This window comes from Balaenoptera physalus (genome assembly GCF_965194825.1).
Source record: "Balaenoptera physalus genome assembly, chromosome: 19".
Taxonomy (NCBI): Eukaryota; Metazoa; Chordata; class Mammalia; order Artiodactyla; family Balaenopteridae; genus Balaenoptera; species Balaenoptera physalus.
In genome coordinates this window covers 1253324-1274013 of record NC_138900.1, presented here as the reverse complement: position 1 = coordinate 1274013, position 20690 = coordinate 1253324, and the positions used below count along the sequence as shown (strand labels likewise).

Here is a 20690-nt window from a genome sequence, read left to right as displayed (position 1 = left end):
AAATGGACGGTATCTGTCAGGAGGCCAAGTAGGAAGTAGATGATGTGGCATTCTGCCTGTTTCCCACACAAAATAATTCTTTCCTGCATGAGTACATCTCAGTGTTTCTGTTGAAACCCCAGCAAGTCCAACTATTTTTTCCATATATTTCTAACTCAATTTCCTGAAATAGATACTGCTATGGTCTTAATGTTTGTTTCCCCCTCAATTCTTATGTTCAAAGCCTAATGCCTAATGTCATGATATTAGGACATAGGATCCTTGGTAGGTGGTTAGGTCAGAAGGGCTCTACCCTCATGAAAGGAACTAGTGCCCTTATAAAATAGGGCCCGGAAAGTTCACTGCTTTTACAATGTGAGGACATGGCAAGAAGAAGGAGGCTATCTATGAAACAGGAAGTGGGCTCTCACCGGACACTGAATCCATGGGAAACTTGAGTTTGGACTTCCAGCCTCCAGAGCTGCGAGAAATAAATGCCTGTTGATTATAAGCCACCCAGTATATGATGTTTTCTTACAGCAATTCGAATGGACTAAAACAGATAAAATTAATTTTAAAATATGACACTTATCTGGGACTTCCCTGGCAGTCGAGTGCTTAAGATTCAGCACTCCTAATGCGGGGGGCATGGGTTTGATCCCTGGTCGGGAAACTAAGATCCTGCTTGCTGCATGGCGCAGCCAAATAAATAAATAAATAATAAAATAAAATAAGATGGACTTCCCTGGTGGTCCAGTGGGTACTCCGTGCTCCCAATGCAGGGGGCCTGGGTTCGAACCCTGGTCGGGGAACTAGATCCCCCATGCCTGCCACAGCTAAGAGTCCACAAGCCGCAACTAAGAGCCCACATGCCACAACTAAAAAAGATCCCGCATGCCACAACTAAACATGCCACAACGAGGATCCCACGCACCGCAACTAAGACAGGGCGCAGCCTAAATAAATAAATAAATATATTTTTTAAATAATAAAATAAAACAAGAGACTTATCTGAAAAGAAGAGCCACTTACTAAATATTTTTTCCTACTAGGAGAGTGGCTACCATGATCACAGTCTTAGCATGTGTGCAACAGGTGCACCTTATCCCTGAGATAAACATTTCATTATGGTTTGAGCATGATGTTAGTGGTCCAAATAATTATCCTGAAAAATTGCTAAATAGAGTTGAGGGATCAAGCTCTTGCCTCCCTGATCTTTACAAACTGTATTTTGAGGTAATTGAACAGAACATTATGGAAAAACTCTTCTTCACAGAGGATTTCTAGCTAATAAATGCAGAAATAGCAGTAGAGGTAGGTGAAATGTTTCAACAGCTTATAAAATAATCAACGACCCAATTATTATCAGTGCATGCTGATACAATAGATAAAAGATGCATGGAAACTTGGTACCTGGAGAGAAACACTAATAACATTGGAACCCAAACACAAAAGAGAGACATCCAGACATCAGAACAGGCTTATGTGATACAGTCACAATTTCTTAGCATTGTGTGTGGAGTATTATGGACAAAGGATGAATCTGAATTTCAAACTTGTTTGGATGGCAAGACTATTCACTGAAATTGGGAATGAATTTCTGTTGTTCATGATGAGTTCATGGTGTGTTTGAGACATTCAAGTGGACGCATTGGATTGAGGAGGTGGATGGGCATTCGGAACAGAATTAGGATCTGAGTTAGGGCTGGACACAGACACCAGCTGGCTGAGCAGCATGAAGGATGTTTTGAAAACAAGAAATATGAAAATATTTTTCTTCTTATTTAAGAATTTACTGTATATCTACACTAACTTTAGAGCAATGGGAAAGCGTAGAGAATCTAGATATATATAAACCCTAATAATGTCAATTTATTTCCAGTAAAGTTGCCAAAGGCATGTAAGGGGGAAAGGATAATATATTGAACAAATTTGCCAGAAAAATCATATGGTGGGGCTTATGTTAAAAATAAATTTAGGGACTTCCCTGGTGGCACAGTGGTTAAGAATCTGCCTGCCAATACAGGGGACGCGGGTTCGATCCCTGGTCCGGGAACATCCCACATGCTGTGGCGTAACTAAGCCCGTGAGCCACAACTACTGAGGCCGCGCGCCTAGAGCCCACGAGTCACAACTACTGAAGCCCGCAAGCCACAACTACTGAGCCCACATGCTGCAACTACTAAAGCCCATGTGCCCAGAGTCCGTGCTCCACAACAAGAGAAGCCACCGCAATGAGAAGCCCGTGCACCAAAACGAAGAGTAGCCCCCGCTCCCTGCAACTAGAGAAAGCCCGCACGCAGCAACGAAGACCCAGTGCAGCCAAAAACAATAAATAAATAAAATAAAAAAAAAAAAAAAAAAAAAGAATGTTGCCTTCAGTAGTTCCCTGGTTGTCCAGTGGTTAGGACTCAGCCGTGGGCCTGTGTTCAATCCTTATGCGGGGAACTAAGATCATGTAAGCCGGGCAGTGGGGCCAAAAAAAGAAGAGAAAAGAATATTGCCTTCTCAGGTTTTAACTCTTCCTCTTTTTAATTTGTAATACTTAAAAAAAAATAGTAGTACTTATTGAATTTATTATTTATATATTAACTCTTTAAAAATTATAGGTAGCTCAATATCTTCTTAAAGGGTTTTTTTCTTGTTTCAATTTTAATTTTTTTTAAATAAAAGAAGCCTGTTATTATCATATAGTTTGTGCATATGCTGTGAAAATTTTTATATTTGCTTTGAGAACTCCTGCAAGGCATGCCAAATTAATAGTGTTGTGGAATGTGAAATAAAATGGAGTCACTGATGTCAAGGGGTTTTAACGTGGAGCTGGGAGGCTATTAATTAGTGGACATCCTGCACCTCCCCACCTGGTGAAACCGTGAACTTTTGATCTGAGCCAACCTGCAAATATTCCAAGGACTCTGCAATAACACTTGCAACTTGTCACACTAATGGACTATTACTTCCCTCTAGTGATAGCCTTAGTACACAATCCTGTTCAACCAAGACTAGCTTCTGCCTCCAATTCCAATTAAAATTCTGTAATACAAAACTCTCTTTGCATTTAAAATCCCCTGAATTTTACTCCCTAGCAGAATACCTTTTGGGTTGCTACTTGAATACGTGTCCCGAATTGCAATTCTGTGATCCCAAGTAAATGTGTTGTGCTTGATTACTGCCTCTCAGGTTTACTGAGGTGGACAGTATCAACGATAGACTAATGTTATCTAACTTTATGTAGTTATTATTTTAGCCAATAATGAAGCACACCGAGATATTTTGTTGCATATAATTCCCTTTTTCATTCCAAAATCTTATTGAATTGAGTTTTCTTACTTGAAAACTCTTCCAAGATTTTCATAAAGAAACAAAAACAACAAATAAGGACTGTGGCTTGTCTGAGTCTTTTCACAACTGGAATGCATTTTTTCTAATCCTATATCAAGTTTTATGCTGAGAAATACGAGTTTAATCAGAATTTTATAAAGGTTATGGATACAGGCTTTGCTGGGTCTAATTTTGTGTGTTTTTATTTAATTTTTTCTTTAATTTGAAATATAGTTGATTTACAAGGTTCCCTTAGTTTCAGGTGATGTAAATACATTTTTTTCCTGGCCGCGCCACACACCTTGGGGAATCTTAGTTCTCCAGTTCCCCAACTAGGGATCGAACCTGCCCCCCTGCAGTGGAAGCCCGGAGTCTTACCCACTGTACCGCCAGGGAAATCCCTTGACGCGTTTTTAATTTGTCCTTCCCACACCGACTTGGCCCATTACTGCCCCAACTGGTTGGGGGTGGGCCTCGTCCGCACCGCACTCGTGGGCGTGAGGGGAACTACATTACCTAGAAGACTGTGCACGGACCGGCTTGCTCTCCGCACCAATGAAGGCCCCAAACAGAGGTTCTTCCGGGATTGTGAAATACGAGGGGGCGGAACTTCCGGTGTCTTTCTGTTGGCGGCAGTTTGGCGGCCTTTGCTGCGTCTGCAGGACCCAAAGCTCTAGATCACTGGGTGCAGCCCAGGTAACGGAAACTGGAAAAAGCTCGAGGGGACGCCGTCCACACTCCGCGGGAGTGAGCGGGATACGGAACCTGCTTCCGGAATTTTCGGGCCACGTTACCACCATTATCCCGCCACGCTCAACGGGTCCTATGGCAACCAGCACGCTACAGGACCCGCCCCAGGTGACTGTTGGGCCCCCCCCCCCCCCCAGATTCTGACCCGAATCCTCAAGCCTCCAATGAGGGTCTCCTGTTCAGGGCACTGCGGTTCAGGCCCCTGTCTCCAGAACTTTAGGTGTGCATGTGTGGTGATCCTATTTCTGACAGGCCGTGTGGAGAGTGTTAAAGGCTGTGGGCTTGGCACGTGCAAATCCTTGGAGGGTCACAAGAGCCGGGAACATTCTGGAAACCTGGGTTTGGAGTCCCTTCTGCAGAGACGTGGCATTATGGAGGAGTCAACAGTCTGGGCCTTCTGGGCCAACAGTCGGCATTCTGGAAGTCATGGAGGGTTGTGAATAAATCAGGAAGACACTCTGAGTTAGAGTTTTTAAGTATTTCAAAGGCTGCTCAGGGGAGAACAGACTGGGGAGGGGGAGCTGAGGGTGGAGGCGGGGAGGCCTGGGAGAGCCTAGTGCATTCCACTCCAGAGAGTAAGGTGGTTTCTGGACCAGAGTGGTGCCTATGGAAGTTGTTGACCTGAAACAAATAGCCTCCCGGCTATTTCTTCTGCAAAGATGAGTTTTTTTCGGGATCATCAGGGAATTGCAATTGAGATGTGCAGGCATGATGAACTAACACTTTTATAGAGATTAAAGAGGGAAGGGCTATAGTCACCAAAGAGTCCACGGCTTTTCATTGCCTGAGTCCTTTCCAGGAGAGAAGAGAGCTGTCTTCTTCCTTTTGGATACTGTTATTGTCTCAGGTCAGTGAGGGCTCCCCCTTCTGGTGTGCCAACTCTAACTGAGGTTTCTGTTTATTAATTTTTTTACAAAGGAATACAAATAATAAGGTTCATAATAAACTTGCAAGACAGTTGGCAATGAATGTTGTTCTAAGCAAAAGGACAGAGTAAAGGACAATAAAGTTTTTCTTTTGGCTGAGCATCTGGAAGACATGTCAGGGAGAGATTAAAATTGGATTTTGGAGGGAGTTCCCTGGCGGTCCAGTGGTCAGCACTTGGTGCTTTCACTGCTGTGGCCCTGGGTTCAACCCCTGGTGGGTGAACTAAGTAAGATCCTGCAAGTCGTGTGGGGCAGCCAAAAAAAAAAAAAAAAAAAAAAAAAAGGAAGGAGGAGTTAACAGTCGGGGCCAATTGGTGACATAGGGGCTGCTGGAGTCCCTAATCTGGAATTGAGGGAAGAGGTCGCTGGCTCAGCAATGTCCATGTGGTGACAGCTTAAGTCCTGGATTCTGGCCATGTCTGGATCTCAAATTTAGGAGGGAAAGTCTTGTCACTTTTCTGTGCAAGGGGACCTCAGATGAAAGTAGAGAGACCTGGGGCTGGAGGGCAGGGCAAAGTGGGTGGGACTTTCTGAGGCTGCCTGAAGATGGCAGGGTCCTGTGGTTCCAGGGCTTTCTGGGGAAGCAAGGGTATAAGGAGTAAGGAGCCTTGCCTGAGATGGAGATGGAGAAGGAGGTGTGAGGTTGTGTAGATTCACTGTTCTGAACACTCAGCCGACTGCCCACTCCTTGTGGAGTCAGAAAAAGGTCAGCCATGCTGTTGGAGCAGCCCAGGCCCAGTCAAGGGCACACGTGCCTCAGCTCTCCCAGGAAACTACAAGGTTAAAAATGTATAGATTTAGTAAGTTAATCTTGTGTAAGCAAGTAATAACTGCTTAAAATGAGAATATATATCTGTGTTATAATAATATATATATGTTTAGGTTTTGTCTTGAGCTCTTCACATAGAGCTCTGAACCCCTTAGAATTGCCTGGGAATTAGGACTGTTTTTTGTTATTCACAACTAGCGCCTTTTATCACGTGGAAGTTTATTATAATGAAGTGACATAGGGTGGATTCTCCAGATACCCTCAGGATGGGACTGCTCTCTAGAAAAAACAAGTGATTAGAAGTTTCAACTCCCAGACCTACCCGGCACCTCCTAAGGATCGGAGGGGAGCTGGAGATTAGGTATAAAAACTGCTGAACAATGAAATTCAAGGTTCCTTCAGATTGGTGAACACATTGAAATGGTGGAAGTGCTGGGAGGGTGGCATGTACTGAAAGGGCCTGGAAACCCTCTGCTGCCTTCTACCCCCCGACCCTGACCTAGACGTCGCTTCCATTTGACTGTTCCTAAGTTGTATACATTACAGTAAACCAGAAAAAGTAAGAAAAGTGTTTTCCTAACTTCATGGGTCATTTCAGCAAATTATCAAAACCGAGAAGAGGTTCATGGGAAACCCTGAATTTGTAGCCAAGTGGGACAGAAGTACTGGTAGCCTGGGGACCAGGGATCGGAACTGGCTTCTCAAAAGAGGGCAGTTTATGGGCCTGATGCCTTAAACCTGTGGATTCTATCACTAAGTTCAGGTAGTGTAATAATAGGAATGAATTGTAGGGCACCACAGTGGTGTCATAAAATTAGATAATTGGTGGTTGAAAAAAGATACTTTGTCTCAGAAAGCCTTGAAAGACATGTAAGGAAAACCTAATTTTAAAAACATTTATAGAAATCTTAATCCTGTGCTCTGTAATAGCTGAATCTTAGCATGGGAGAGGTAATAATGCATTTGGTATGTACACATTATGAGATAGACATCCTAAGTGTTGCTGTTTACGTGAAGACACTGAGACTCAAAGAGGGTGAGTCTTTTTTTTTTTTGCCATGCCCCGCGGCATGTGGAATCTTAGTTCCCCAACCAGGGATGGCACCTGGGCTCCCTGAGGTGGAAGTTTGAAGTCTTAACCACTGGACCACCAGGGAAATCCCAAGGACATTGAGTCTTTGTCTAAGCCTATCGAGTTGTCAAGCTATAGCTCTGAAGACTGAGGATCTGAGGTCAGAGGTCAGCCTCAGATGACTCATGTCCAGGAAAAGGAAGGGAAGAAACAGCTCAGCCTTTACATCCTCACCATAATCACCTTTACCTCAGATACTCCCTCTTTTCACAGGTTCCCATGGTAGCAGCAGCATTTATGGTCCCTGGACAGGTAAGTGGAAGAAGCCCCAGTACCTACCCAGACGTCATCCCTACCCCTGGTCCTGACACACAGATATAGAAGACAGTGTTGTCCTGCGATTCTGGGTCCATAGGTCTGGGCCCTGGCATCATCTCAGGCAGAGGACCATTAATCAAAGCCAGAAGTAGTACGGAGGTGTTCCCATGTGTCCAGTGGAGAAGGTCAAGTGGTGACGTGTCCTTGGGCACAGCCTGGAGATGAGACTGAGAGGGGAGTGTTCAGGGAACTGCAGGACCCATGATGTGGGCTGATAAAGACTGAGGGCATGAGTCATTCCTGGGATGGCAGCCTGAGGAGCTGGGCCTCTCCTGAGGGGGCGGGTCCATGCCACGTTGGCCGCAGAGGAGGGAAGTGATCTGACGCTGGGTCTGAAGAGGCTGCTCTGCCTGCCAAGAGGAGGAAGACTGGGGATGAGGGTGGAGCCGGGGGCCCAGTGGAGGGCACAGTCCTGGTAAATGTCGATTGTGACTGGATCCTGGCAATGGCTCTGTAGCAGGAGAGGAGGCGAGTCTCTCATTCTCGTTTGTGGTAGAGCTGATTTTCTGCTGTACAGGATGAGAGAGAGTAGTCTGGCATGACCCCAGGATGTTTGCCTCTAGGTGACGGTGACGGTGGGGACTCCATGTCTGAGACGGGAAGTCAGAAGTAGGAGTAATGGACAGAAGGACTGTCCAGAGTTCCATGTCCCCATGCTGAGTCTGAGATATTGCTGGGGTGTCTTGCCGGAGGTGTCAAGTGGGCCACTGGAAACACACACCTGGAGTTCAGGGAGGGTGGGGTTCAGAACTGAAGATACCCCTGAGCAGGTGGATGGCATGTGGACCAGGTCAGATTCCAGGCCCTCAGGTCATGTGTGGGTGCCATGAAATTTGTCGGGTGGGGAGGGTGTTCTCCGTGGACTGGCTTACCTCCCTGGGCACAGGGACAGGGGTGGCTGTCATCACTAAGATGGATGAGGCAGTGCAGTGACCATGAGTGTGTGGGGGGTGGGAGTGGCCTCGGGGGAGGTCCTGGTCATGGCACAGGATTCGAAGGGGTGGATAAGGTATGGACTGAGAGGCAAAGCAGGAATGGAGGTGAGATGACAGGGAGGTAGGGCCTGGGGCATTGTTTCCCCTCCACAGGCTCAAAGTCTTGTGATGACTGCGGTTGGAGCCTGAAGAGTGTGAGACTCCACTGGATGACAGACCAGATGAGGGCAGATGAGCGCAGCTGGGGCAGGGTCTTGGGCTGGGCTGTGGGGTGGGGGGCTGGGGTGGGAATGAGAGGAGCAGAGAGAGGAAGGGGTGAGTGGTGCGGGGTCAGCACTTGGGACACTGTGGAGGACGAGGGCTCTGGGCATCTGACCCCACACGAGGTCTGGGTGCTGACGTGGGAACAGGGAGCAGGGCCAGGTCAGGGAACGAAAGCAGTGCTGGGACCGCCTGTAACAGCGGGTCCTGCAGAGGCCTGGGGAAGCACCGCGTGCTGGGTGGCACATGGGGAACATGGTGAGGTGCCGAAGGCCTGTGGCCGAGGTGGTGGCGTGGGGTGGGGTGGGGTGGGGGTAACGGTCCGGCACATGAGGGAGTTGTGACCCTGCAGGGCTGGGCAATGAAGAATGAAGGAGTGTGAGCATGGACTCAGGGCCCTTGTCCCCAGGCTTTACTCCAGGGGGCTGAGCACAAGTGACATTGTATGTGGTGTGATCTGTGTGATCTTAGGAGAGTCGACTCTGAGGAGAGTGGCTGGGGGTCTGTGTGGCAACCCCAGAGCGTCTTGTGAGACTGCTTGTCTCCCTCTCTGTTTTAACGGAATGACGTAACGCTAGCAGGTTCCTGTGGCATCAGGACCTGGTGTGTCCTCTGAGCTGGGTCACTGGGGTGGACGACCATGACCTGGAGATCCTGGTTGCAGAGGCTGCTGTGAACTCACTTGTCCCCCTCATGACAGGGCCATGTGATCTTTGAGGATGTGGCTGTGTCCTTCTCCCAGGAGGAGTGGGGTCTCCTTAACGATGCTCAGAGACTCCTCTACTGTGACGTGATGCTGGAGAACCTGTCACTTATAGCCTCCCTGGGTAAGGACCCATATTCACACACCATCGCCCCGTACGGGACTCTGCCCTTCCTTCTGCATGGCTCACTCCGTCCTTCCCAGCCTGGACCTTGGACACTGCTTACTTCCCCGATTTCCTGGCACTTGAGCTGCGTTTCCCCACCCTGTGTGTGTTCAGCCCTATACCATAGGCCCTGAAGCCTTTCACAGAAGCCTTCGGTCTCAGAGGCTTGAAGCCTGCCCAGCTGATGCCACTTAGCTTTGCCACCACTAGGTGTGTTGAATGTTCAGATGTGTGCAAGATCCGTTTCACACGTTTTAACCCTTTTTTTTTCCACTGCCTGTGTCAGGAATTACAGACACTTACATGGTCAGCATTTGTGGTCAACCCTAGTTTATGTTTGCAAGACTGCTTAAGGTTCTTCTAGTGATACATTTTTTTTCCTGAAATCTGTCATTGATTGGTTCACTCTGGGCCAGTGTCTTTCTCCTAATGGCCCTATTTTCCTCTGAGGACTTTGATCTGGTAAGGTTCATAGTCACCCAGCCTGAGCTGAGGGGTGGAGGCAACCCTGGGTGCCTGACGAGGTGGGGCCCTCTCTAGTCATAGGAAGAGGGTTAATTGCATCCTGAGCCTGGTGAGTAGGAGCTGTAGGAAGGCATGATATCATTGATGAGTTCTAATCCTACAGGGAAATGTCCTTTGCTCTCTCTTCTTTCAATGTCAAGACTCATCATGCTCATACTTCATTTCTTTCTTCCTCTTCTCCCCATTTCGACACTTTGCCCACTTTTCGTTTGTACTGTGATTTCTGACTCCTGTTTTCCACCTTAGTGTCCTCCACACCTCTCCTTTCCCCCTCTCTGCACTGTTCTCCAATTTTATGTATTTTGTATATTGTATATGAATATCCTTAATGTGTCATGAGAGGTACATGTTTACTTATATTGTCTTTGAACACTGATAGTCAGGTGTATTTGCATTTTCCTGGATTGAGAAACACATTCTACAGAGCTGACACTTGTCACCACCAGAAAGTCCTGCTGAAAGCCATTGGCCGAGGAGTGGGTTGTTCTAGCCTCTCCTCCCAGCATGGTGCCACATCCTGGTATCCTGTGTTCTTACTGGTTTGAGACATTTCCTGTTCTGTGACCATCAGAGGCCTAGTATTGCACAGTATCCCCTTCTACCACTTGACCCTTCCTCCGTTGTTTTAATAACAAACCCATGGGCTTATTCCTACATGTGTCATGCACAGATTTGTAGTGGGCTCCTGTCCCACCAACGTCTCCATACAGTTTATCAGCATTTTTGTGCTTTCAGGGTGTTGGCGTGCAGTAGGTACTGAGGAGGCTGCTTCTGAACAATGTGTTTCTGTAGAATTAGTGACACAAGACAGGAATCCAAATCCAGACCTATCTATCCTGAAGACTCTTACTTCAGATACGTGTGCCCTGGTAGAGAAAGATGTTTTGTACCTGGCTGAGCACCAAGAAGTGCATCCTGGGCTGAAACCGTCCTCTTCTGGGGCCTGTGGGAAAATGTTCACTTCTCACCTACAGCAGCACCAGAAGCATCCCATTGGAGAGAAACACCTCAGAAGCGAGGAGAATGGGGCCTTGCTTGTGACGAGCTGCAAAGTCTTTTTACCCGACAATATGTTCACATGTGGAGAAGTTGAGAAGGCTTTCCTAGGCAGCTTGGGCTTTCCCCCGCACCAGCCCTCCCACTATGGAGAGCTCCCAGGTACAAGCAGGCAGAGCAGGGAGGTCTCTCACCCTGGGGTAGGGCATTACGAGTGCAGCAAATGTGGCAAAGCCTTCAGTAAGAAGTATAAATTCACTCAGCACCTGAGAGTTCACACTGGTGAAAAACCTTATGAGTGCAATGACTGCGGGAAGTTCTTTAGACTCACCTCCAGTCTTACTCACCATAGGAAGGTTCACACAGGAAAAAGGCTTTATGAGTGCTGGAATTGTGGGAAAGTGTTTGCCCACAAATATAAACTTGTTGAGCACCAGAGAATCCACACTGGAGAAAGATCCTATGAGTGTAATCAATGTGGGAAAGCCTTCCTTCTAAAGGATACACTTGTTCAGCACCAAAAAGTCCACACTGGAGAAAATCCTAAGAGCAGTGAATGTGGGAATCCCTTCCTTTACAAAAAAAATCTCCTTGTGCATCATAAGATCCATATTGGAGAAAAGCCTTATGGTTGTAGCAAATGTGGGAAGTCATTCATCTTCAAAAAAAGGCTTCTTGATCACCAGCGAATCCACACTGGAGAAAAGCCTTATATGTGCAGTGAATGTGGGAAAGCCTATGTCTACAAAGGAAGTCTTGTTGTGCATAAGAGAATTCACACTGGAGAAAAGGCTTATGGGTGTAAATGTGGGAAGTTCTTTACAAGCAGCTCTGCCCTCAGTAAACACCAGAATGTTCACACTGCAGAAAGGCCTTATGAGTGCAGTGAATGTGGGAAAGCTTTCAAGGTCAAAATTAAACTTGTTGAGCACCAGAGAATCCACACTGGAGAAAGACCCTATGAGTGTAATCAATGTGGGAAAGCCTTCAAGCTCAAGTACACACTTGTTCGGCACCAAACTGTCCACACTGGAGAAAAGCCTTTTAATTGCAATGAATGTGGCAAGCCCTTCAGTTACAAAACAAGTCTTCTTGAGCACCAGAGAATCCACACTGGAGAAAGGCCTCATACGTGCAGTAAATGTGGGGAAGCCTTTGTCTACAGAAGAAGTCTTGTTGTCCACCAGAGAATCCACACTGGAGAAAGGCCTTATATGTGCAGTGAATGTGGAGAAGCCTTTGTCTACAGAAGAAGTCTTACTGCCCACCAGGGAATCCATACTACAGAAAAACCTTGAGTGTAGTTCTTTGCAGGCAGCTCCAGGCTCATAAAAAACAAGAAAGTTCACACTGGAGAAATGCCCTCCAGACTTATGCTTTCCTTCACTTGAGTTAATATCTAGCAGCATTTAGATTAGGTGTCATAGAGGAAGTGAAAATTTAACTTATGTGGAGCCAAACTTTCATAGAGTGGTAGTATTCTGATACAGTCTTACCAGAAGCACCAGAACGTGAGTTCCTGTTGTTTACATTCTTATCAACACTTGGTATGGTCAGGCTTTCTAACTTCAGTGATGTAAGAGGTGTATAGTGGTATCTAGTGATTTTAACTAGTATTTCCCTATTGACATGATGTTGAGTGGTTTTTCATGTGATAATTTCCATTCATAGTTTTTTGAAATTTCTGTTCATATAATTTGTCATCTTAATTACTGAGTTTTGACATTTCTTCATGGATTATTGATTAAGGTCCTCTAATGGAAATATCTGACATTATTTTCATCCAGAATTGGTCTTCTCATTTCAGTAGCTTTTCCAGAGAAAAAGTTTTCAGCTTTAACGGAGTCTTATTTGTCCATTTATTCTCTTACTGTTTATGCTTTTGGCGTTCTATCAATAAATGAAAAATGTTTCCCAAATTTAAAGACAGAAGTTTTTCTATGTTTCCTTCTGAAACTTTAAAGTTTAGGTTTTTTTATTGATGTAAATGATTCATATTTAGTTCATTTTTGGAAGTTCTTTTTAAAATATGGATACCCAGTTGCTGCAGTGATACTGACTTAAATACCTTCTCCACTGAATTGCTTTTGTATCCTCATTGAAGGTCAATCATATGTATATGTTTATTTCTGAACTTTATCTTCTGTTGCATTTATCTACTTTATTTATGCCAGTCATTTCATGTGTTGAACAATTTGTTGTTATAATATGCCTTGAAATCAAGGTCATGTACTCCTTGGACTTTCTTTTTCAAAGTTGTTATGGCCATTCTTAGTCCTTTGCCTTTCCATGTGAATTTTAGAATCCACTTGTGAATTTGAACATCCCAAAAACCAACTAGGATTTTGACTGGAATTGCATTTAATCTTCAATTTAGAAAGGCATACTGAATGTCCCAATTCATAAACATGATATATCTTCTTTTATTTAGATCTTATTTAATTTTTGTTAGCAATGCTTTTTAGTTTTCTGTTTATAAGTCTTGTATAACTTAAACATCCCCAGGTATTTTCTACATAGAATGATATTGTGAATGGAAACTTTTTTTAAAAATTTCAATTTCTGAATTTTTCATAGCTATTACAGTTAGAGAGATATTAAACTAAGGATAGAAGCAATCCTTCTTGATCTTATAAACATCTACAAAGAGTTATTACAGGGACTTCCCTGGTGGCGCAGTGGTTAAGAATCCGCCTGCCAATGCAGGGGACATGGTTCCAGCCCTGGTCTGAGAAGATCCCACGTACTGCGGAGCAACTAAACCCGTGTACTACAACTACTGAGCCTGCGCTCTAGAGCCCATGAGCCACAACTACTGAAGCCTGCGCGCCTAGAGCCCGTGCTCTGCAACAAGAGAAGCCACCACAATGAGCAGGCTGAGCACCACAACGAAGAGTAACTCCCGCTCGCCGCAACTAGAGAAAGCCTGCGTGCAGCAACGAAGACCCAACAGAGCCAAAATTAAGAATAAATAAATAAATAAATTTATTTTAAAAAAGAACTATTAGAAATACTATACCTTTGATCCATTATTAAAATATTCATATTAGAATAAAAGGAGGACAGCTGCTTATTGTTCTGGAGCAGGCCCAGACCAGGGGCACTCCCTGGTGAGTGCCTTGGAAGGGCAGCTGGGTTGGAGCAGCCCTGGCAGGGAGCAGCTTATTGGGGTTTTCTTTTTTTTTTGTTTTTAATTTATTTGGCTGCATTGGCTCTTAGTTGTGGCACGCAGGATATTCATTGCAGCATGTGGGATCTTTTCATTGCGGTGCATGGGCTCTTAGTTGTGCAGGCTTCTTTAGTTGTGGCCCATGGCTCCAGAGCGCGCGGGCTCAGTAGTTGAGGTGCATGGGCTTAGTTGCCCTGCGGCATGTGGGATCTTAGTTCCCTGACCAGGGATTGAACCTGCGTCCTTTGCATTGGAAGGCAGATTCTTAACCACTGGACCAACAGGGCATTCCCTATATTGGCAATTTCTTTTCTCTTTCTTTTTTAAATTAATTTATTAAATTTATTTTTGGCTGCGCTGGGTCTTGTGGCTGTGCGCAGGCTTTTCTCTAGTTGCAGCGAGTGGGGGCTACTCTTCTTTGCGGTGGCTTTTCTTGTTGCGGAGCACACACAGGCTTTAGGCATGAGGGTTTCAGTAGTTGCAGCATATGGGCTCAGTAATTGCGGCATGTGGGCCCTAGAGCACATGGGCTTCAGTAGTTGCAGGGTGTGGGCTCAGTAGTTGTGGCACATGGGCTTAGTTGCTCCACCACATGTGGGATCTTCCCAGACCAGGGATCGAACCCATGTCCCCTGCATTGGCAGGCAGATTTTAAGCCACTGGACCACCAGGGAAGTCCTATTGGCATTTTCTTAAGCAGTACTTCAGGGAAAATTTATCCCACATTTAACACTTATAGAAAAAATGTGTCAAATCAAGGAACTCAGATTCCACCTCAGAAACTAGGAAAAGAAAAAAGAAATCCAGAGAAAGCAGAAGAAATTAATATGAAATCAAATATGAATGCCCTACAACTACTGAGCCTGCGCTGTAGGGCCTGCATGCTGCAACTACTGAAGCCCACGCACCTAGAGTCAATTCTCCAAAACAAAGAGAAGCCACCGCAACGAAGAGTAGCCCCCGCTCGCCACAACTAGAGAAAGCCTGCGCTCAGCAACAGACCCAACGCAGCCAAAAATAAAATTTATTAAAAAAAATAACAAAAATAAAATAAAATTAACAAAACAACAACAAAAAACAACCCAATCGAGAAATGGACAAAATGGGAATTCCCTGGCAGTCCATAGATGGCCAACAGACACATGAAAAGATGCTCAACATCACTAATTATTAGAGAAATGCAAATGAAAACTACAATGAGGTACTACGTCACACCGGTCAGAATGGCCATCATCAAGAAGTCTACAAATAATACATGCTGGAGAGGGTGTGGAGAAAAGGGAACCCTCCTACACTGTTGGTGGGAATTAAATTGGTGCAGCCACTGTGGAGAACAGTATGGAGGTTCCTTAAAAAACTAAAAATAGAGTTGCCATATGATCCAGCAATCCCACTCCTGGGCATACATCTGGAGAAAACTCTAATTGGAAAAGATAGTGAACTGCTATGTTCATAGCAGCACTATATACAATCACCAGGGCATGGAACCAACCCAAGTGTCCATCTATAGATGAATGGATAAAGATGTATATAAGTTAGGAGTATGGGATTAACAGATACACACTGCTATATATAAATAGATAAACAATAGGATTTACTGTATAGCATAGGGAACCATATTCAGTATCCAGTAATAACTTGGCAATGGAAAAGAATCTGAAAGAGAATATATGTTCTACATATATAATTTTGTAAAATATGTATATTTTACATATTTTTTCATATTTTGATAGATGTACTGCAAAGCGATTTAGTACACCAGAAACTAACACAACATTGTAAATCAACTATATGACCATAAAAAACATTGTTTAAGAAAATACACATACCAAACAAAAGTATTAAAATAGACACAAAAATTTTTCTTTTTTACAAGATCCTCAGTAAGTGAAAGGAGAGCCCAGTCTACAAGCATGAGATAGGAATCTACTAAAGAATAAACTATTAGGCTGTTTCTTGGGGTGGAACTATCAGAGTCTGACTTAGGATGAAAAGGGCTTTGAGCCAGGGTTGCCAGTTCAGGATGTGTAGTGAATTCCATCAGTGGCCTCACTCTATCCACGTGCTCCCCATCTCCTCCAATGCTGCCACCCCAGCCCTCCCTACAGAGAGAAGGTGCCCACCGACTCCTCACCTGTTCCACCTTGCCCTTGCTGCCAATGTCCTGAGCTCCGCTTCCTGCCATGGTCTTCACGGGATAACCCCCATCCAGGCCAGAAGAACTCCGTATGGGTGGGGGAATCTTGTGTGATGGGGCCGCCAAGAACACCTCAGTGGGCCGTACCAGCCACTGCAGGTCTGGGCTGGTCCGGATGGCAGTCACCCTTGGGATGAGGTTGGCACTGGAGCCGGCCAGGTCTGTGCACAAGTCCTAGAAGGAAACAGAAGGGGAAAGCTGAGGGGACCAAGCAGTTTCTGGATACAGGTGGGGTGAGAGGGAGGAGAAACTGTCCTGGACTGCTCATCTCTTTTTATATGCCCCTCATCCTGGATGGAAGGTCTCCCCCTTTCCTCGCAAGAATTCTGTCCCTTCATCCTGGATGGAAGGTCTCCCATTTCCTCCCAAGAATTCTGCCGCGCACTGCCTTTCTCCTCCATCCTGCGACTGCGTTCCCATTATTCCCTCGGCATCACCGGCTCGAAAGGGGGTTCTTATAAATGTACCCGACTTCTGTACTGACGCAGGAGCCTCTCCAGAGTCTCCCGAGTGAACTCGCCTTTTATCGGTGAACCGCCTTACACACCCGCCCGCTTCCCCTCCTCCCCGTCCCTCCTGCCTGCTCCAGGCTGCCAGCGGAGGGAGGGCGCCCACTTTCTGCCGCCTCCCCGGGGAGCCGGGCTCCTGTGAGCGAGTCTCTGCTTGGCACGCGTTTGCTCGGCTCCCGCCGGACACAAGCCACAGCGCGCGGGCCGGGGCGCTCCGAAAGAGCCGGCGCGGAAAAGGGACCATTCTTACCGGGACAAGCGTGCGCGCTCTTCCAGCAAGTCCAGGCCTCCCAGGACCGGGATGCTCCGGCCAGGGCAGCCTCCCTCCCCGGCGAAGGAGGGACGCCGAACCGCGAGACCCTCGAGCCCAGCCTTCCTGCGCATGGTCGTGAGAGCCAGTGCCGGAGGACTCGGTCAGGGAGTGACAGCAGGAGGAACTGTCCGCGGCCCGGAAAGCGATGCAGCAGCGGGAGGACACGACGCGGTAGCACGCCACGCGGTAGCGGGCGTTGAAGCGTGGCGTGCATTGAAGCCGGAAGAATTCAGGCTGGTGGTAGGGTGGGGCTGGAGTGGGGCCGGGGCGGGGCGCGGTCCCTGCCCATCAGGCCAGCGGCTGGGTACCCGCCTGAGGAGCTAGCAGCCCAGAGGCGGGGAGCAGCCGGCACCGCCTCCACTCTTTATAACCATGTTTAGGACTGAGCCCTTACGTCACGGGGGTAAACCATCGCGGCGCCGGAGGGGTGGCGCGCGGGCCTGGACACATCTGCGGCCTCTTTGCCGCCCTCGCTTCTCTCGCAGCCCCTGCCTCCCGTCTGCCTGTGTTCCTCTATCATAGGAGCATTTAAGTAATGGGGTGTTAGGGTCCCGTGCAGCCCCCAAATTGAGCGACTTCGGGGATGACCTCCCCCAAGAAGGCAAGGAACGTCCGTGAAGCCTGCTGACGTAGACCTCCATTGGGCATTACCTAATTTGGGGGAGGAGCAGGCGGGAGCCGCTCCTGGGTACAGCCCGCCAGGAGATTCAGGGTGGGGCAGGCGGGGCAGACGGGGCCGCGCAGAGCGCCCGGGACACTCGCACGTGTTCAAGGCATACCCTTGTGCCCCGGGTGGGGTGGGGGCGCCTTTATGCCAGTGTAAGGAGAGAGCCGGAACAATTCTGGGTCTCATATATAGAAGAAACAAGTCCATGACTGCAAGGGGGTAAGCCGCGGTCCCGGAAGGAAAGCGCCCCAACCCCCATTTCCGATGTTAGTCCTAATTCAGTGCGAACGGTGGAAGCAGACCCTCACCCCCTCGCCCCAAGCCCCCGGGCCCGAGCAATACTAGGATTGTCAGTGCGTTTGGAAGCAGAAAGTCGGAGGGGGTCCAAAATAAGAGAATAGGATAATCGACTTCCCATGCTGGGTTTTGTTTTGTTAAACTTTTAAAATGGAAACGGCGCATTTATTATTATTTTTCTCGGTCTATGTGAGGATATTAGTGTTACTGTCAAATTCCGGCAGAATTTTCGGAAGCTACATGCAAGGATGTCTGACCAGATCGTTAGCCTCGTTCTGAGCTGGGGCTCCGGAGACGCGTGGAGGAGGCACGTTTTGTGGACAAGATTGTCAGCTCCGGGGAACCGGGTGGGGTGAGCTTCTTGGGGGAGCGCAAGTCCGAGCTGGGGAGGTGAGAGAGGTTCGTTCCTCCAGGGCGCTAGGCTGACTGACTGGGAGCCCCCAGCGGGTGATTTTCCAGCGCGGACTTGGGGCGCTGGAAGGACCATGCACAGCACAGCCCAGGGCGGAGAACACTCTCACACACACACACACCCCAAATCCAGAACATGGCAAATTCTGATGGGCAAACGACTGAGCAACTTCAACAAATGAATGGCCCAAGAATTTAAAAAAAATGAAGTGATATCTATAAGTGAATTGAGACTTCCCAGATACATCTACTAAAAGTCATATAGATCCATTTTGGATCTGACTGCCTTAAAGAACGAACATATTTTTGGGGAAATTGAAAAAGAAACTGAACACTGAAAAAATATACATTTTAAAAAATTTATTTATTTATTTTAGGCTGCATTGGGTCTTCGTTGCTGTGCGCTGGCTTTCTCTAGTTGCAAAGAGCATGGGCTTCTCATTACTGTGGTGTCTCTTGTTGCTGAGCATGGGCTCTAGGCACGTGGGCTTCAGTAGTTGTGGCACACGGGCTCAGTAGTTGTGGCTTGCGGGCTCTGGAGCGCAGGCTCAGTAGTTGTGGTGCATGGGCTTAGTTGCTCTGCTGTATGTGGGATCTTCCCGGACCAGGGCTCGAACCCGTGTCCCCTGCATTGGCAGGCGGATTCTTAACCACTGCGCCACCAGGAAAGTCCCCCCAAAATATTTTTAACACCTCAAAATTTTGTCTGAAAAAGTTATTAGGATTATGAAAGACTCCTTACGTTTTGGAAGTACATTCTGAGGAGATTAGGCATTGAATGAGAAGATGTTGGGATTACAAGTACCACAACCCAGTTATATGCGTGAGAACAGGTGAAACAAGAATGGCCATGAGTTGATCAATAATGATGGGGTTGGGGCTTCCCTGGTGGTGAAGTGGTTAAGAATCCGCCTGCCAATGCAGGGGACACGGGTTGGAGCCCTGGTCTGGGAAGATCCCACATGCTGCGGAGCAACTAAGCCCATGCACCACAACTACTGTGCCTGCGTTCTAGAGCCTGAAAGCCACAACTACTGAAGCCCACGTGCCACAACTACTGAAGCCCAAGCACTTAGAGCCTCTGCTCTGCAATAAGAGAAGCCACTGCAATGAGAAGCCTGCACACCGCAACAAAGAGTAGCCCCCGCTCACCACAACTAGAGAAAGCCCGCGTGCAACAAAAAAGACCCAATGCAGCCAAAAATAAATAAATAAAACTAATTAATTAATTAATTAATTAATTTTAAAAAGTTGTCATTTCCAAATTATTTTACTATGTTTTACTCATATATATTCCTGAGGTTATTTGTGACCACTCCATCAGCATGGTGGAAATACATTATAATACTGTGCTACTGCACACTCTTCCCAAATCCATGTTTAGTGCCATCCTTTTGGCAACTTGAAATTGGCCAGGGTGGGCATAGATACACCAGAGAAACTGACAAACTCTACAAAACGGGCCTTGTTTATTTGAATGGCTAGACTTACGAAAGTGGTGGAGAATATGTTAAGAAGGTAGACAACGCTTGAAAGTATATAGCCTCTGGGAGTGTTACACTCCCAGAATAGCACCAAACAATTGAGAAAATATTCTGATAGTATTCAAAAATAATACTTGCTTTTTGTAAAGATGACACATCACTGCTGAGGAATGAGTGAAGTTCCAACACCTGTCTTTGTTAGACATATGTCTTTTATTTATTAATGGAAAAGGAAACATCAGCCAACATCCATTTCAAAATAAGCAACTGGTAGTAACAGTCGTTAAAGAAGATATACAAGTGGCAAATAAACAGGAAAAAAAAATGCTGGACATCATGAAACATCAGAGAACTGCAATTAAAATCACAGTGAGATGCTATTACATCCCTGTTAAAACAGCTAAAATTAAACAGACTGACAATACCGAGGATTGGCAGGATGTGGAGGAATAGGAGCTCTCATATACTGTTGGTGGGAACACAGAAGGGTCCAACCAGTTTAGATCACAATTTGGCCGTTTGTTAAATATTGAAACATTCACATACTCTGAAGTAGTGGCACAAGAGAATTAAAACACATATTCATATAAAGAACTGTATGCCTATGTTCATTGCAGCTTTATTTCTAACAACACCAAACTGGAAACAACCCAATTGCCCATTAGCAGATGGATGGATAAGCACATCGTAGCATATCCATAGACAAGAATACTACTCAACGGTAAAAAAAAAGAACTATTCATACAAGCAACATTGATGAATTTCAAAATAATTAGGCAGTACGAAAAATATCATCAAAAAAAAAGAGCAAACACTTTTATACTTCAATTCAAGTAAAGTTCTAGACAATGCAAACTAATTT

General features: G+C 46.3%; 2 protein-coding genes across 6 annotated transcripts in view; one reads left to right on the top strand and one right to left on the bottom strand.

Moving 5' to 3' along the window:
- Positions 1 to 17662, bottom strand: part of LOC309648147 (zinc finger protein 550-like) — a 142108-nt gene extending 124446 nt beyond the window's left edge. Inside the window, exons 1-4 of one of the 3 annotated variants that reach the window (XR_014256491.1) lie at positions 16907 to 17662; positions 16085 to 16321; positions 3817 to 3956; positions 411 to 460 (exon numbers count right to left, since the gene is read on the bottom strand). The gene's annotated coding sequence lies outside the window, so the exon portion shown is untranslated. The remainder of the gene's footprint in view (positions 1 to 410; positions 461 to 3816; positions 3957 to 16084; positions 16322 to 16906) is intronic. The other 2 variants (XR_014256493.1, XR_014256492.1) reach the window with 2 other exon arrangements.
- LOC309648144 (uncharacterized protein) lies at positions 3856 to 13782 on the top strand (the record flags this gene model as incomplete). 3 transcript variants are annotated; one of them, XM_082436430.1, is made up of 5 exons in its annotated part: positions 3856 to 4158; positions 4850 to 4897; positions 7091 to 7129; positions 9092 to 9218; positions 10521 to 13782. In XM_082436430.1, 5 exons carry the CDS (start codon positions 3856 to 3858, stop codon positions 12077 to 12079), a joined length of 2076 nt encoding a protein of 691 aa, XP_082292556.1. In that variant the 3' UTR covers positions 12080 to 13782. The 3 variants fall into 3 exon arrangements, with proteins under 3 accessions (XP_082292556.1, XP_082292558.1, XP_082292557.1); XM_082436432.1 differs by lacking the exon at positions 4850 to 4897 and having other exon boundaries at positions 3856 to 3996; XM_082436431.1 differs by lacking the exon at positions 4850 to 4897.
- Positions 17663 to 20690: the final 3028 nt, after the last annotated feature.